This window comes from Furipterus horrens, unplaced genomic scaffold (genome assembly GCF_987537825.1).
Source record: "Furipterus horrens unplaced genomic scaffold, mFurHor1.1.pri manual_scaffold_15, whole genome shotgun sequence".
Classification (NCBI taxonomy): domain Eukaryota; kingdom Metazoa; phylum Chordata; class Mammalia; order Chiroptera; family Furipteridae; genus Furipterus; species Furipterus horrens.
Window position 1 is genome coordinate 8976363 of NW_028327185.1, and position 16325 is coordinate 8992687.

General features: G+C 44.4%; 1 protein-coding gene across 1 annotated transcript in view; it reads left to right on the forward strand.

The window, feature by feature from the left end:
- MIA3 (MIA SH3 domain ER export factor 3) overlaps positions 1-15179 on the forward strand; it is a 35074-nt gene extending 19895 nt beyond the window's left edge. The window contains exons 7-28 of the mRNA XM_090263397.1: positions 1496-1627; positions 2481-2502; positions 3257-3345; positions 3598-3675; positions 3767-3877; positions 4860-4931; positions 5118-5222; positions 5882-6004; positions 6111-6222; positions 7089-7144; positions 7235-7325; positions 7480-7618; positions 9009-9110; positions 9738-9798; positions 9898-9933; positions 10008-10075; positions 10201-10301; positions 10468-10602; positions 11449-11528; positions 11637-11708; positions 13097-13247; positions 14374-15179. Of these exons, the coding sequence (XP_090119523.1) occupies positions 1496-1627; positions 2481-2502; positions 3257-3345; positions 3598-3675; positions 3767-3877; positions 4860-4931; positions 5118-5222; positions 5882-6004; positions 6111-6222; positions 7089-7144; positions 7235-7325; positions 7480-7618; positions 9009-9110; positions 9738-9798; positions 9898-9933; positions 10008-10075; positions 10201-10301; positions 10468-10602; positions 11449-11528; positions 11637-11708; positions 13097-13247; positions 14374-14684 (2247 nt within the window). The 3' untranslated portion in view covers positions 14685-15179. The remainder of the gene's footprint in view (positions 1-1495; positions 1628-2480; positions 2503-3256; positions 3346-3597; positions 3676-3766; positions 3878-4859; positions 4932-5117; positions 5223-5881; positions 6005-6110; positions 6223-7088; positions 7145-7234; positions 7326-7479; positions 7619-9008; positions 9111-9737; positions 9799-9897; positions 9934-10007; positions 10076-10200; positions 10302-10467; positions 10603-11448; positions 11529-11636; positions 11709-13096; positions 13248-14373) is intronic.
- Positions 15180-16325: the final 1146 nt, after the last annotated feature.

The window sequence follows — 16325 nt, forward strand, 5'->3', positions numbered from 1 at the left end:
CGCGGCTCTTTAAGGGGTATCGGCACCCACGGCGGCCAGCGTGAGCCTCGGGAGGCGGGAAGGGAAGCCGTGAGCGCGGCGCCGAGACGCGGGGGAAAGGCCGCGCCGGGCCAGAGCGGGCAGGAGAGGCGACAGGTGTCTGCGTCCCGCACGCAGGGACAGAGGGCGCGGCCCTGGGCGGGCCTGAGTGGCCGGCCCCGCGCGTTCTCCTCCCGGTAGCTCTGGGGGGCCCTTGGGGTCGCCCTCCCTTCCTCCCGGTCCCGGGGCAGGTGGGCCGCTCCCTCCCCGCGCGGGTGCGTGGCTGCTTCCGCGCAGGTCCGCTCGCGCTTGTCCCCGCCCCGCTCGGCCATTGGTTCCTCCCGCCGGAGCCCCGCCCACTGCGGCCCGGCCCCCGCCGGCAGTTTTCCGTCCGCCCCGGGGCCGGGTCGGATGACGTGTTTCACGGAAGGTGCCTGGTGGAAGGTGTCCGAGCCGGGGAAGGCGAAGTTCACTCCCACTGTCCGCCCCTCGGGTCCCTTCCGAAGCAGGAAGCGGAGACGGGAGACGGGGGTCCAGTGCTGCAGCGCGGGGAAGCGTCGCCTCCGCTCGCCTGTCCCCACACAATGGACTCAGTCCCCGCCACTGTGCCTTCTGTCTCCGCCTCCCCGGGGGACTCGGATCTTCTGGGACCCCTGTCGGTGCTCTACGCGGCCCTCATCGCCAAGCTCCTGGAGGTGACGGTCCCCGTTCCCGGGGAGGGACCCCAGCGCCGGCATCTGGCGGACGCGTTCTCGCGGACGGGGCGAGGGGGAAGCGGAGCGGCAGGCCCGGGGCAGGCAGGACCCCGCGGTGCTGGTCAGGGGGCCGGGGAGTGTGTCCTCGGCCGTCCCTGCGCGGTGTAGCAGGCGCTGTGTCACTGCCCGGTGTGCGATCGCGGGCCTGGCAGCGACCACCCCGCCGCTGCGGGGCCTCCTTTTGCAGCGACCCTGGCAGGCTGGGGGAGGGGCCGGCCTGACAGTTCCTTGTGCACTTGGCAGAGGGGGCCCTGGAGACGGGAGCAGCGGGCAGGTGCGCGTGGCGCTGCCTTTGAGGGAGCATTTGAAACTAGGGCATTGCGCGTTATAGGTGACAGTTCAATTCAGAGGCGTCTAGACCGGGTGTCGTCCCTCTGAACCTCCTCAGCCTTGGTCTTCATGTACGGGTGAAACAGAACGAAGACTGGAGATCTTGGCAAAGCGCATTGTGTTGTTTATTGCCATTTCGGTTTTCCTTGCAGCTGTAGAAGTTGGTTTCTTCCTGTAGCATTTCAGTTTTTTGTTTTATGTGACTTTTTAAGTCCTAAAAATCAGCTAAACTAAGAGCGTGACCCAGAGGGACTCTAGACGTGTTAGACAACGAGAAACGTGAGGCTGCCAGTGTCGACTGAAGATTTTTGAGGGGGCAGTTAAGTTACCTGATGGAGGTTGATACAGAATTTCTTTCCGGTTTCCCATTATTGCTAACATTTCTGTTTCAGCTGCTTTCTACTGTGCCTGGGGAGGGCCAGCCTGCGCCTGATTTTTATGGACTGCCCTGGGAGCCTGTGCTGATCACGGCCTTCCTGGGGATTGTTTCATTTGTCATTTTCTTCTGGAGAACCATCCTCGCTGTAAGTAAATGAAATTAACGTACGCCTTGACTCATCAATATAAGGAATGGTTTATAATCACTGGCCCTTCTGTTTCTTGTGCAGTTCAGTATTTCACCACCATTTATGACACTTGAAAAAGAAATAAGTTATGGGTCCTAAAGACATTTAGACATCCTTTTTTGGACCGTTGCTTAAATTTTATTATCCTATAATGGCTATGTTTGGGAGGTGATTTAGGTGTTAGCTGTCTCTGTTGTTAGTGCGTTTTCCTGTAGCGCTCTCTTTTCCCTTTCAGATTTATGACCACTGTGTTTAGGGGCGTGGGAAAATCAGATGATCTAGCGTGTTAGATTTCTAAACTCAGCCAGCAGTCAGCTTTGAATAGGATTTCGAAGATCTTTTCTGGTGAGAGGAAGAGGCAGATCTTAGTACATAATGTATTTAATTTTGTCTTTTCGAACTATCATTATTTCTACACGCCCCCTTCTGGCTGTTTGGGATTGTCAGATAATTTTGGGTTAATGAAGCATTAGTGTATTTAATATGAAAATACTATCCATTTTCATTTTTAAAGTTAGGTGCTTCTTTAGTAAGATTGGTGCTTACTTAATAGATATATAAACGTACCTTTTGTTGCAAAATGAGGCATTTACCTTATTGCTTTTTTATCTTTCGGAAACTATTTGTGAAGAATCACTACTAGTTACATTTGAAATGCTTTTTAACCTGTTTCTAATCCTATGGCTCATTAGACTGAACCAACTGTTATTAAATTTTCTTGTAGTCATGATTTCACTTTTGTATTAGACCTATGATATTTCCAATAATAAAATGCTTTGACATCAAGTTTCATTTCATCTCTCTCTTTTAGGTAAAGAGTCACGTGTACCAAGGTAAATATTTGGGATGATTTTGTTATTTTTGTTTCTACTGTTCCCTCAAACTTGGGGTTTGATAGGAGTTTTACAAGCTAGAAGTAGATATAGTGATGTCTGATGTCTGATTGACTTATTACCTGCTGAACATTTTACTAATCCCAGGTTGTAGCTTGGGTGACAGAGTGGGTGGTGATGCAACCCACTGAGACAGAGGATGGGGTGGGACAGACTGGAAGTGGGAAGAAGATGATTGGTTTAATTTGGGGCATGTTGATTTTAAATGTTGATGTGATGCAAATTTATATAGGTGAACAGTGTTCCTGTGCTAATGGGTTGATCGATATAGTATATTCATTGATTCAAATAGATACTTTGAGGACTAAGATATGCAACTCAACATGCTATGCTTTCTGTTTCTCTTTGCAAGTGATGTGTATTTGAAATGATCACAGTTTCTGCAATGAAAGGTGCTCATGAAGGGAAGGATAGCAAGCTAAAATACTTTAGTTTTAGTGTATTTCCTATCTCTGAAATAATTTTAACTAGACTCATTGAAATAAAGGTTCTAATTACATTCTTCTTAAATTTAAATAATATTTTTACATCCTTATTGCTCTTAACTACAGATTGCTTTTTAAAGGCTGGTAGTTATACTAAAAAGTTCTTTTCTTTCACAGTACAGGATGAGATGTCTTTGTTGCTAATACATTGGCTAATTCAGTTTTATTTTGTAATCATAATTATATTATGTATTTTCCTCCTCTTTTAGTCACTGAACAGCAGATTTCTGAGAAGTTAAAGATTCTCAAGAAGGAAAATGCAGACCTTGTACAAAAATTGTCAAATTATGAACAGAAGGTATAATTCTTTTAGTCCCCTGCTCCATGGTTCCAACTTTAATTATTTCCTCCCTCTGTCTTAGTGTTTACTTATTATGCTATTTTTAAGTAATACCCTTAAATGCCATTATTCCGTACCAACCATCGAAATTTGAAGCAATCATCATATGTGTAAAATACTACTTTCTTTTCTAATGGGTTACTTAACGGAGATAAGTTCTGATAGCACTATAATTCATATTTCTGTATTTTGAATGCTTGATTTAAATAGATCAAGGAATCAAAGAAATATGTTCAAGAAACCAAGAAACACAATATGATTCTCTCTGATGAAGCAAGTAGATGTAAGGTAAAAATCCCTTATCTTTTTGAGGTTACATTCTAAAAACAAGAAGAAAATAATGAGTAATTATTATTAACCTTAATATCTTTTTCTGTAGGATAAAATCAAGGAACTTGAAGAAGCTAAGGAAAATCTGAATGACAGAGCGAAAAAACTGCGTGTGATGTTAGAATCTGAGAGAGAACAGAACGCCAAGAATGAGGACCTGGTAAGAGTTTTGCTGCTAGGTGTTACCGTAATGGGTCTCAAACTTTTTTTTTTCCACACTACTTTGTAGATTGGGTGAGTTGAACTCTGCATTTTCCAAGAGTAAGTAAGATTCTGAATCAGGAAAATGGAACCTACTTCTATCCATTTTTGAGGAATTTTTAATGTGAATACTACAAGTTATTACTTTTATGGTTCTAGGAAATCTTCTGTCCTCAGCCCTGGGTAATCTCATATTGCTTGGCTCAACCCCCGAAACATGCAGAGCAACTAAGAAACTAGCCCAGTTGGACAGTTCTAGTGCTTTGTTTTGTTTGTATGGTTCTTTTTTAAAATAAACTTTTAATATTAGAACACTTTCAGAATTAAATAAAAGACGCATCAGTAGTCGAGAGGGTCCCCGTATGACGCACACCCAGGTGGGCTGCTTGATCCCCTGGCTGAGGTTGCTCCACTGTGAAGTTACCCATTTTTTCACCCTTTGCTTACAGTATTCCGGAAGGAAGTCACTACACACAGCCCACAGTTAAAAAAAGAGTGAAGAGTATATGCTCCACCTCCTAGGGGAGGCAGTATCTTCCTAATTTATTTGGAAGTCTTCTGTGTGTGAGATTTGTCTATTCTCAAGTTGAACCATTTTTAGTTCAGGCCAGAGAATTTGTAAAGTGACCTTGGGGATTTTTTTTTTCTCCATCCCTCGGAAAAACCATTGATTTCAACTGGTTTACTTGAAAGTTGTTTTGTTTCCTTTGCTTTCACCTTTTTGTCTGGTCATCTACCCATAACCTCGTAGCCAAGAAGGTCGTGGGTGGCATGAGACACTTTAGGCCTCTAATTATTTTCTTTTTTCCTCATTTCTGCATTCTTGATTGTTCTTGTAGGCGGCACCTGCTTTTACGTGCTATCTCTTCTCTTTTAGCATATATCCCAGGGTTCCTACTGAAGTCCTAATATATTTTTTGCATTCTTTTTCCACGTGACAGATACTGGAAAACAAGCGATCTCTGGAGAAGTTGAAGGACGTTATTGCAATGAACGCCTCAGAACTCTCAGAGGTAAAGCTGCCTACAGTTCCTGCAAGAGAGGAACACGGTGTCTTAATTTTATTGAGGAGCCAACATTTATGTGTGCTGGAATCTGCAAAAAAATGAAAACTATCTGATGTCTAACTGGGAAAGGGTAACTTTTGTTTGTTTGTTTTTCTTTGGGATTAATTCACTAATGGGAGTATTTCCCATTAGGTTCAAATTGCCCTTAATGAAGCTAAACTTAGTGAAGAGAAGGTGAAGTCTGAATGCCATCGGGTTCAAGAAGAAAATGCTAAACTTAAGAAAAAGAAAGACCAGGTAAAGAAAAATTAACGTCATATATCACGTTAACTAGAGAACTGCATATTATGTCCTCTTGAACATCTTTTTTCAGAACCTCTTTTTAAGGATATGAAATATGTATGCAGGATTCTATTCTTAGACATGCAGAGTTCAAACTCTGACCCCAAACGGAGTACATCTGTACATTCCCCATCTGTCCCAGCTTTTCTGTTCTTCTGTACGATTTCTTATAGCTAGCGGAGTGTTTGTTTAGTCTTTATCTGTCAGACACCAACCAGGTAATAACTTGAATAGCCTCAAGCAGGCGATGGGTTTGCTTCTTGAACTAAAGAATTAGTTTGCGCAGTTCCTGCCTCACTGACTGGGGGAAGACATGACCTGGAGCCCAGGAGCCAGATTGTGCCCCTCCATTCCTATTGGAAGCGAGTGATTGGAACTGGCCACAATTTTCTGAAGAATATAGTAAACTGGATCAACTTTTTTGACAGCCCTTCTGTTCCCACCGCAGCTCTGAGGGTTGGGGCTCCTCTCCCTTGGCCCTTCCCCAAGGCCTGGGGCCACTGTGACAGGGCAGAAAGGGGGCAGGGCTCCATCCTCACCTCTCATTCAGGTGGTCCTGATGTCTCCGTGCAAAAGCCCTAACATTTGGGAATTCATGTGCTTTAACTTTCCAGTTGCAGCAGGAAATCAAAGACTTGAAAAAATCATCTGCTGAGCTCACTGAGCAAATCAAATCATTTGAGAAGTCTCAGAAAGATTTGGAAGTAACTCTTACTCAAAAAGATGATAATATCCATGTAAGTTCATTCTCTTGAATGCATGTTGAATTCTCATGACTTTCCATGCAATCTGGTTAATTAAAACTGAGAGGGTCTTTCTAATACCCTTTTGCTTCTTTTCTAGGCTTTGACCAACTGCATCACACAGTTGAATCGGTTAGATTGTGAATCTGAATCTGGGCATCAAAATAAAAGAGGAAATGATTCAGATGAATTAGCAAATGGGGAAGTGGGAGGTAAGAACGGTTTCAGGGAGGTTTGTCCTCTCCTTGCCTTCCTGTCTTTAGTTATGTACACTGATGCTCCCTTAAGGCTGACAGAGTCTCCTCTTAAGCTTTAGTGTTGTGGACACACACCACTGGCTTTGTCTGTACGTCTGTGCGTGGGGCGGAGGTGGGTTGTGGGCTGTGGGAGAACAGTGCGCACACAGGGAGCACTGACTGCTTTTCCACCTCATCAGAACTAGATGCGTGCGCTGGAGCTCAGTGCTGAACGGTAGTCAGTCGGAGAGACTTGCTCCTTACCTTCCTGGAGATGGCATTTGAACTTAATGCTCGTCATCTCTGTAGCTGTGTGGTTTTAAGGCCCCACAACCGATCTGCAGAGCAGTGAGGTGGTGGGAGCCATAAGCTAACGAGGGTCGTGAGCAGAAGCTAAAGCTAAGCTGTGTTTCATGATGAGATGTTTCTGGATACTGTTTCTCTAGCTGGATACTGCTTGCATACGCGGTGTTTCCCACCCCCCCGGTAGCAGATCCAAGGCGAGAACAGAGGAGTGAGTGTTTTCTAAATAAGATACTTGACCAGGTGGAGACAGATGTGAGCGGGCAGAAAGCTTTGCCTCGTACATACCTCCTTGCTCACGAACAGCACGGATAACATTTTTATCACACAAACATTTCTGTTGTACCTTCACTTTTTGAACATAAGTTTGTGCTTCTCTTAAAAGTCAAGTAGCCTGATCAGTTCTATTGGTTCATTTGTTTTCACTTTGAATGTTTAAACGTGGTAACTGTTTAGTTGCGGCGGGTGGGGGGGGGATAAGGAAATTGTAGTTAAAAAGCATGGGATGAAAAAGTAACGGAAACCTTTTGTTTTTTTAGGTGACCGAAGTGAGAAGATGAAAAGTCAAATTCAGCAGATGATGGACGTGTCTCGGGTAGAACCCTTTGTTTATAACACCATACGTGCTGGGGAATTCTTACTGTGCCTCGTTTTTAAGAACACTTCTCTCTGCCCCACTTTTTAGACACAAACGGAAATATCCATAATCGAAGAGGATCTAAAACTTTTACAGTCGAAGCTGAGAGCCTCCATATCCACAAAGTGTGACCTGGAAGGTAAGTTGTGAAATACTGGAACGCTACAGAATTGCATTGGAAAGAAAAAGTAGCTTCCAGTTTTTATGTTTCACACCCACCCCTCTTCGCTCCAGCCCCTCAAGTCCTCAAGTCCTAGTGCGCGCACAAAGCGCAGATGTTTTATCCTTTCCAGACCAAATAAAGAAATTAGAAGGTGACCGCAGCTCTCTGCAGGCCGCCAAAGCCGGGCTGGAGGAAGTAAACAGAACCCTGAAGCAGAAAGTGGAGATTCTGAATGAACTCTATCAGCAGAAGGAGATGGCGCTACAAAAGTGAGGTTTTCACGGGTTAAGCGTACTGTCGTTTGACTAAATGTGTGTGCAGTTACAAATCATTCGGTCTCTTTTTTAAAGATTATTAATAGTTTTTCCCTCTGTGATTAGTATAGGATTGTTATTTTCCCTTTCTACCCCATTTTCCATAACTTGTATTTTTCTTTCCTTTATTCCAGATTCTTTTTCTCCTGACCCATCTTCCAGTGTGCTAAAATCTCACTTCAGTCACCAAATCTGCTGCTAGAATCATTCACTGAGTGAAACCTTCACTAGGTTTCAATTCTATAGTTTCTATTCCTCTGCTAAAATTCATAGTTTTGACATTTACTTCCTTAAATCTATAAGGCACAGTTATTTCAAGGTCTTTGTGCTCATTCCATTATGAGGATACCCGATGGTCCATTTTGCTTGTCTTTTAGATTTAATCCCCAGGTGTTGCAGAGTACCCTGTCAGTTTTGTCGAGTAGCGAACTCCGCCTCTGATAATAGTATCTGTCCACAGTTCCATCTTAGCATGTTACTAGGGTTGGAGCTCCTTGTCCTTGGTAACCGGTGTATTGTGGCCACTCATGAAATACTTGCTGAAGTATTGAGAGGGCAGTTAAGAATACGTAAACCTTTTTTCTCTTTGGTGTTATTGACCCTTTTTACTACAGCTCTCATTTTGCTTCTGATTCATAGCAAGTTAAGTTTCAGGTTGAGTATCTTTTGAATCTGAATTATGTGCAGAGGTCCAACAGTAAGAAGTAGCATTTTTAAACCATTAAGCATTGCTATCCTTGTAATATATGTTATAGGTGATTGACATCTTGAACTTGAAGGTTATGGGGTTAAACCCAGTTCCCAGTAGGTAGTACCCTGATTGTGGGACACTCGGATTCTTTTTCTGTTCAGTGGACACTGCTTCTCCTTAGGTTTGTCTCTTTCCTCGTCACATTCCCATTGAAATAGGTAGTAGCAGTTTGGGATCTGAAGTCTGGACGTGTTCTGTGGTTGATTGTATGGACAGAAGCCATGTTTTAATGGACTGTCTTCGGCAGACTATCTTTATCATGGTGCCAGTCTTGAATTGAGAAATAGTCCTTCTAAGACAGAAGTAAGGGAAGTAATTATAGGTCGTCCCTTGGTAAAATGGAGAGAATTATTTTCAGCTTTATCCCAGTGGGCTTTACTGTGTTAGGTAGATTCGCCCTGGCGTGCCACATTGAAATAAAATGAGCTTTCCTCATCTCAGGCATAAGAAAGTTGCCCTTGGGTCACACACATTTGTATGTACGTCTGTGTGTTTGAGAGAGAATGGGAAGCAGTAGCATTGGAATGGAGGCTCTCAGACAGACCGCTCGGAAGGAGGCGAAACACTTTCCCTTGACGCCTGGTTTTCTCTTAGGAAGCTGAGTCAGGAAGAGTATGAGCGGCGAGAAAGAGAGCAGCGCCTCTCGGCGGCCGACGAAAAGGCGGTCTCGGCGGCCGAGGAGATAAAGACCTACAAGTGAGTTCAGCTTCCGGAGAATGAAACTCCTATCGGCTTTAACAGAAACCAGACAGCTTTACAGTTTGTAGAACAAAGTAGCAGCGAAGCATAAGTAATGTCAGAGGACATGACTCCATTTCATTCTCACAAGAAAAAAAATTTTAAGTAACAAAGGAATAAAACGTTTAACAAAAGTTTCCCTACACCCAGCCAACACTGGCAAGACTGTAGGGAACTTGGTTCATGCCAACAGTTCTGGGTGGTTTTCCATGGCAGAGGAATTGTTTTAGGAAGACGGTTTGCACGGGGACCTGGACATGACCGTGCTGACAGGCCCAGGACTCAGCGCTCTGGGAGATTTTCTATGGATATAATTAAAGGAACAAAAAACTTTATGAAGGAAGATACTCATAGCAGTTAAAGAAATTATAATGTATCAACACACTCTCCAGCCATTGAGTAATAAATAAGGAGATTATGCAGTATTAGTTTCTGTCATATGGTACTCTTGTTAGAACCATGTAAAATGTGTTTCTGTATTATGGATGAAATCGTTAAGGGTACAGCAAGGGTAAAGGAACATGGTGAAATTGTTTAAAATTTTATTCAGTTGTGCTGATCGATAAAAGCAAGTGAAATTCTTAGGTGGAGAATTGAAGAATTGGAGGATGAATTACAGAAAACAGAGCGCTCCTTTAAAGACCAGGTAATTACACTGCCCTGCAGCTGCAGAATTCTTTGGGCTGTCCTACAGTTTGTTGTAATGAATCCCTAAATGTATTTTTTGATGTGTTGTCTTTTTCAGATTTCTGCTAATGAGAAGAAAGCTCACGATAACTGGGTAAGATTTTTTCCTTCCCTTTATTTTGTGCATTGTCCGCTGCCACTGAAGCGGGATATTTTCTCCCCCGATAGCTGAAGGCGCGCGCTGCAGAAAGGGCCATGGCCGAAGAGAAGAGGGAAGCGGCCAACTTGAGACACAAGTATGTTACCTTGATGCCTATTTTTTCAGAGCGTTTCAGAATTTTTTTAAGGCTATGCTGTGTGGTATCTGGTAAGAACTGATTTTCTATTTCATATTTGAGCCCATTCTTTCTCTATATTCAAGATTATTGGAATTAACCCAAAAGATGGCCATGCTGCAACAAGAACCTGTGATTGTCAAACCAATGCCAGGAAGACCCAATGCACAGAACCAGCCACGACGAGGTAGGGGCCCGTCTGAAGGGTGGTCATCTCTATTTTGGCGCAAACTGTATCCAGATTACTTCCTGTTTCTGTGTGTCCCTGTAATGATGCCCTAGAAATAATCCTAAGAACTTAGGAAAGAAACAAAGGGTTCCTGAAAGTGGTAACGGTGGACTGTCGTGTTCAGGTCCCCTGAGCCAGAACGGCTCTTTCGGCCCATCGCCCGTGAGCGGGGGCGAGTGCTCCCCTCCGCTGAGAGACCTGCCCGCGAGACCGCTCTCCGCCACACTCAGCCGAAGAGACATGCCCCGGAGTGAATTTGGTGAGCAAGCGTTCACGCGTTACCTGTGCACTGTTTCAAGACTTTTCCCCTTTTATTGGAGAATCCTAATGCAAACAGTATTTTAGAATTTAGGCCTGTCCAACATAGAGAATTTTCTTAATTTTTCTTAGCATTTCAGATAGTCTATTGCAAGATCTGCTTTAGAACAGAAATAATTATTAATATTATGTGTTATATATAAGTAAATATATAAAATACATATAAGTAAATATATAAATATTTATTGTTTTTGCTTTAAAATTTTTTTTTACTCTGATGCGTAAGCCTTTATCTTTGGATTAAATTTCTAGGGTGTTCCTTCTTGAATATTATAAAAGTAGCCTTAAGACTATAGTTTATGCATACCACCATTTCGCATTATAATATGAAATGCTGTAAATCTGTTTCTACTCATAAATATGTCTGTAAAACTTGGTAAGATATGGAAGTCATTACATACAAACTGAAGAAATCAGCCTGTGCAGCAGCATCGAGCCTGCAGCGGGAAGGCCTGGCCCCCCGTTCTGCTCGTTCAGGCCAGAAAAGCTCTTATGTTACTTCCCTCAGTGCACAGGTTGCGATGTCCTTTCTAGGTAAAGTTGGACCCTGACCTGTCCCCAGTGGGTTTATTTTTCCTGAAAATCCATGCAAAGGCTCTGCGCTTGCTTTCTCCAGTTTTAGTGGATGGTCTCCAGTGGTCGGAGGCATGTGGGAAACCAGCCTCTGGGAGGGACCGGAGTGTCTTCAGGGTCTAAAATCATGGCTGCAGGGCATAGAGGACTTTATTCTTCCTCAAGGAGTGTGGAAGTCAGAGTAAGTCTAACTCAGTTCTCTGGCCTTCAACAGATCCGGGATCTGGCGCCGCTCCCATGGTGAACAGCAGCCCAAGCAGCTCTTCCCCTTCTAAGGGGATGGATGAGGGCAAGGTAAGTATTTCAGGGAACATTTCTTTTTCTTCAGCACCCTCTCTGCCTCAGCCATTTCCTGTTTGTGTGTTCTGTTATCTCTGTACTATCATTTATGTTTTTAAAAAGCACACTGTTCTCCAAGAGTCTGAAGGCCCTCTGGTTCCCAGCGTTGCACCTCTGGCTGAGCATCCAGTAGCAGTAAGTACTTAGAGGCTGAGGACTGAACTTGGCTTTTACTCGGCGTGCTTCTGGAAAGGACACGCAGGGCAGGGCGCTAATCCGCTTTGCTTTAAACTGCACAGCAGTGTGCTGTTACTCCGGTCCTCGACTTGGAAGAGGTTCTGGGTGGCTGCCGTCTGACTGGTTGGTTGTTTTTTTTCTCTCCTGTTTCTCTTTGGTTATGTGATTAACCCGTTTAGAGGGTTGTAATTAACCGAAAATGTGCAAAGCCGTCACTCCACCTTTACGTGGTGTGCTTCAGTGTTGAGTGCTTTAAGGCAAAGGGAATGCATTGGGTATCGCATAATCATCATTATCACATACTGGCTTGGAAGGCTGCTATTTAAGACTATCTCCAGTTGTATGCTAGGCAGACCCTGTTTTGAGTAATCTGAAATTACAGCTTGGTGACAGAAGAATGTCTGCCGGAGGTGAAATACCGACGAGTGAGATCTGTAATTACCGTTGTGCCAGTGCCAGGCAACAGCCTTGAAATACGGGTGTTTTCCTGCCACTTGCACGGCTAGTGTAGGCCCTCAGATCGTACGTCACAGTGCTTCCCTAGGTTGAGATCAAAACCTGTGTAAGAAAGGGTTAGTCATGATCGCATATCTCATAATACACAGTATCATTTGGTGAGTGAAGGTAAGCATTAGCGCTGTTCCCGCCTGACTTATATATAGAATATTGTTTCTATTGGAAACCAATTCCCAGGTTCAGTGCAGACTCCAGGAACACACCTCTTCTGACAGATCTCTTCCTCCAGGGGCAGCTTGAGTAAGACCTAAGACCTTTCTGAAGATTTCAGACGAAGAGAACAGGTTACTTTGCTAGAGGCAGACCAACCTGATACTGACTTCTGCCTTAGCCCCTTACGTGCTGTATAACCTTCAGCAAATTATCCAGTACTCCCGGAGTTCCTGTTTACAACAAGACGGTCATTCCTAGAGATTTAGCCGTCTGAGAATTAAGTGAAGAAACCCTGAATAGTAGCTATGACTACATGTGTAGAGAATGGGTTTTTGTTCCCATTTACTCTCCATTCTTAGTATGGAAATAATGAGCTGTTGTGATGGGAGGGAAAATGTATTACCATGGGTATGGTGGGACTTTTTAAAAATTAGTCAGTACTCCCTTGACTTGCCCAGACCAGCAACAGTACGACCCCAATAAACCCTTCACTGCTGTGCGTCTAGGCTGCCCGCACCGTCTGGGAACAAGGGAGGAGGGCAGGCTCGCCCCGCACCGGGTCTGCTCTTCGGCAGGTGCCTGACAGCTGCTTCTCTGGGTTTCAGCCGGTGCCGGTGCTGGTGCTTTTGTCTGTCGTACCAGAGTGTTTCAGAACATGAAGTGTTTCTGCTCCACAGGTGAATGTGGCTGCAGAAGGGCCCCCTCCTTTCCCAGGGGTGCCCCTCATGAACCCCTCCATGGGAGGCCCCGTACCAGGACCCATTCGATACGGACTGCCGCCTCAGCTCTGCGGGCCGTTCGGGCCTCGGCCCTTCCCGCCGCCGTTCGGTATGATTGTTGGGACGTCGACCTGCTCGTCATCTCAGTCTGTTTCTTGCTAAAGACTTGGGTTGCTACTGCAGGGCTATGCAATGAAAGGACAGAGCCGGCCAAGTCCTTAACTTTCCCTCAAGTCTCTTGGGACCCGTGGGGCACTGCATCGTCTCCCTCTCCTGCGGTGGGTAGTGGGTGTGGCTCAGGGACGGCAGAAAGGGGCTGCAGAAAGGGGCTGCTCACAGGAAGCCAGAGTACCGCTTGTGCAGATGTTTACTGAACTGCTTGCCAGGCCCCGTAACTGACGGATCTCACTCCCTCCGCCCTCAGTGTCCTACAGGACGGGCTACACATGTTGTGTAATGCAGATGGGTCCAAGTATAAAGGGAAAATTAGACGCTCACGCCCACCTTGGGAATAAATGGGAAGAAAGTTTTAAAGACAAGGCAGGCCCTGGCTGGTGTCGCTCAGTGGATTGAGCACTGGCCTCTGACCCAAAGGGTCGCTGGTTCAATTCCCAGTCAGGGAACATGCCTGGGTTGTGGGCCTGGTCCCCAGTAGGGGTCATGCGAGAGGCAACCACACATCGATGTTTCTCTCCCTCTTTCTCTCTCCTTTACCCTCTCTAGTAAATAAATAAATCAATCTTAAAAATAATAATAAAGACAAGGCAGGATGTAATAGCTACCTAATGGATGGTGCTGAATTTAATGAGGTGCCGCTGGAAGGCCTCCCAGGAGGGCAGGCACCTTGATTTCGATGGCTTGTTAAGTCCATGCCGAGCTACTGCATAAGATTTTAATTGATACAGTAGTAGACATGGAATTTCCTTTATCAAAATTTCTTTATTTTGTGAAGCCCTTTCTTCATAATCTGTCAAATACAAACCAAGTTCTTGTGAGATCAAGATGGCAGAATTGTTTGGCCGGAAACGGTGGCGCGTTTACATCCTGCTCGTGTGGCGTCATGGCTGGCTAGCCGCAGGCCTGGGCCTCAGGTTTGCCGAGCCTCGGTCTGACTGATCCATGAAGTGGGGACTCCACCCAACTTCCAGGGTTGGGAGAAATGAAAGACCAACATACCCGGGATCACCTAAATATAGATCCATTCATATTTAATGATGTGATTTTTATGTTTCCAGGCCCCAGCATGCGGCCACCTCTAGGCCTCAGAGAATATGCACCAGGCGTTCCACCTGGGAAACGCGATGTGCCTTTTGATCCCCGAGGATTCGTGCCAGGACACCCTCCCTTGAGACCTGTCACCTCTCCCGGCCCTCGAGAGTACTTTATTCCTGGTCCCCGACCACCACCACCCCCAAACCACGGCCCCCAGGATTATCCTGCACCTGCTGCAAGAGACTTGCTGCCTTCCGGCTCGAGAGAGGAGCTGCCGCCTGCCGCGCAGAACAGGAGCCAGGGCTCCTCCCAGGCCTTGAAGCAGAGCCCGTAACTCTGACCTCAGTCTGAGAGATGGCGGACTGTGTGCTCTTCATCACAGTCTTCAAAACCCAAAAACTTAAATCAAGTTAGTTTTTAGAACTCAGCTGCCCAGGCAGTCTGCATTTTTGAGCCAAACAATTAAAAAATATTCCCCCTCCCTTAAATAAAAATCACCCCATAAGCTGCAGCCTCCTTCCAACTTTGAAATGTGCAATAAAGAATACCTGTGTTTTAGTTAATGTAGTGTATGTAACTGTTAAATGAGTTAGTATGTCTTGAAAAATATGAACATTTCCTGTGGAAATGCTATAAAAACATGTATTTCCATTTATTATCCTATTTTTAGTGTATACCAGTTGAATGCAGAGCAAGTGTGTTTGTAAGCTTCATTTTTTAAAAAGTATCTGGTCGTAAGGACTGTTACGTTAAAAATGTTTACTGAAGCTCACTGAACTTTATCTTCCCTCTTGCTGAAGTTCTTTGTAGTAAAAGTTCATTAAAATTTGGTTATTCGTTTCCCAAGTGTCTGTTGAGCCACTGGGTTGCTGTCGCAGGAGGCACGTGCCATTTGGGAAAGAGGTAAATGGGGGCGCCCAGAGCCGCAGCTGGTGCTCGGGGGTCAGGCTCAGTGGCCAGGACCCCATGCCCGCGGCCACCCTTTACCTGGAAGCAGTCAGCGGGCCCATCTGGACGGCCCTCGCGTGCTTTCCGCGACTTGAATGGCCTTGTTCACCTCCTGAGCACGAGGTCACAGGAGTAACCAGGACTGTTTGATGTGATGTTCTGTCGCTTCTGCCATTCTTGCATTAAGGGTGCGCAACAGAAAAATGAGAATGTCTTGTGACCATAAAAGGAAATTTCTTCTCTTAAAAATGATAGTCTATTATTTCTCCCATAACTTGCCTATGATTTCCAATGAATATGGCAAAAATTAAAGAGTAAAACATGAGAAAGAATGATTTAGGATTTTAATGCCTGTAACAAGCCCTAGGTCAGCAAGCATGGGCTGAACTCAATTCTTTTCGGTGACTGATTCTACTCCACCATTAATATTTGAATGTTGGCACATATGCTTAAAAATCAGTACATATAAGAAACCGGGGTTATACCATATTTTAAAATCTTATTATACTTTTACTATATCGTGTTTTTTAAAGAATGTTTCTTAAGGACTTTAGACATTTTAAATGATAGTAACAGCACATTTTAAGAAGTTTAAGAGTTAGATCCTTGTTTACCACTTGACTGTACTCTCCCATTCTCTGAAGTCCTACGATGTAATATTACCTACACCAGGACATATTTAATCCACTAAAAATACCCTATTCAAAAAAGCAAAACTTCATTGTGACAAAATCTCCCACTAATATACACGTTAGAAAGTTAAGGACCTTTGAAAGAAGATAACTTTCAAAATTCAGAAGTAATGTATCTTCAAAAGAATTCCATCAATAGGTTCTCCCATTTAATGTCAAGAATAAAAGAAATTTAAGAGGAAACCTCCATAGTTAATAGCAGAAGTGATTTTAGCCATGTAAAATGAGATTAAGTCACAAATACAGCTTTTGAATATTTCAATCACTTTAGGGCACAAAATGATTAAGTTAATATAATTTCTAATTTTAAATAGCATTTAAATATAGATTATACC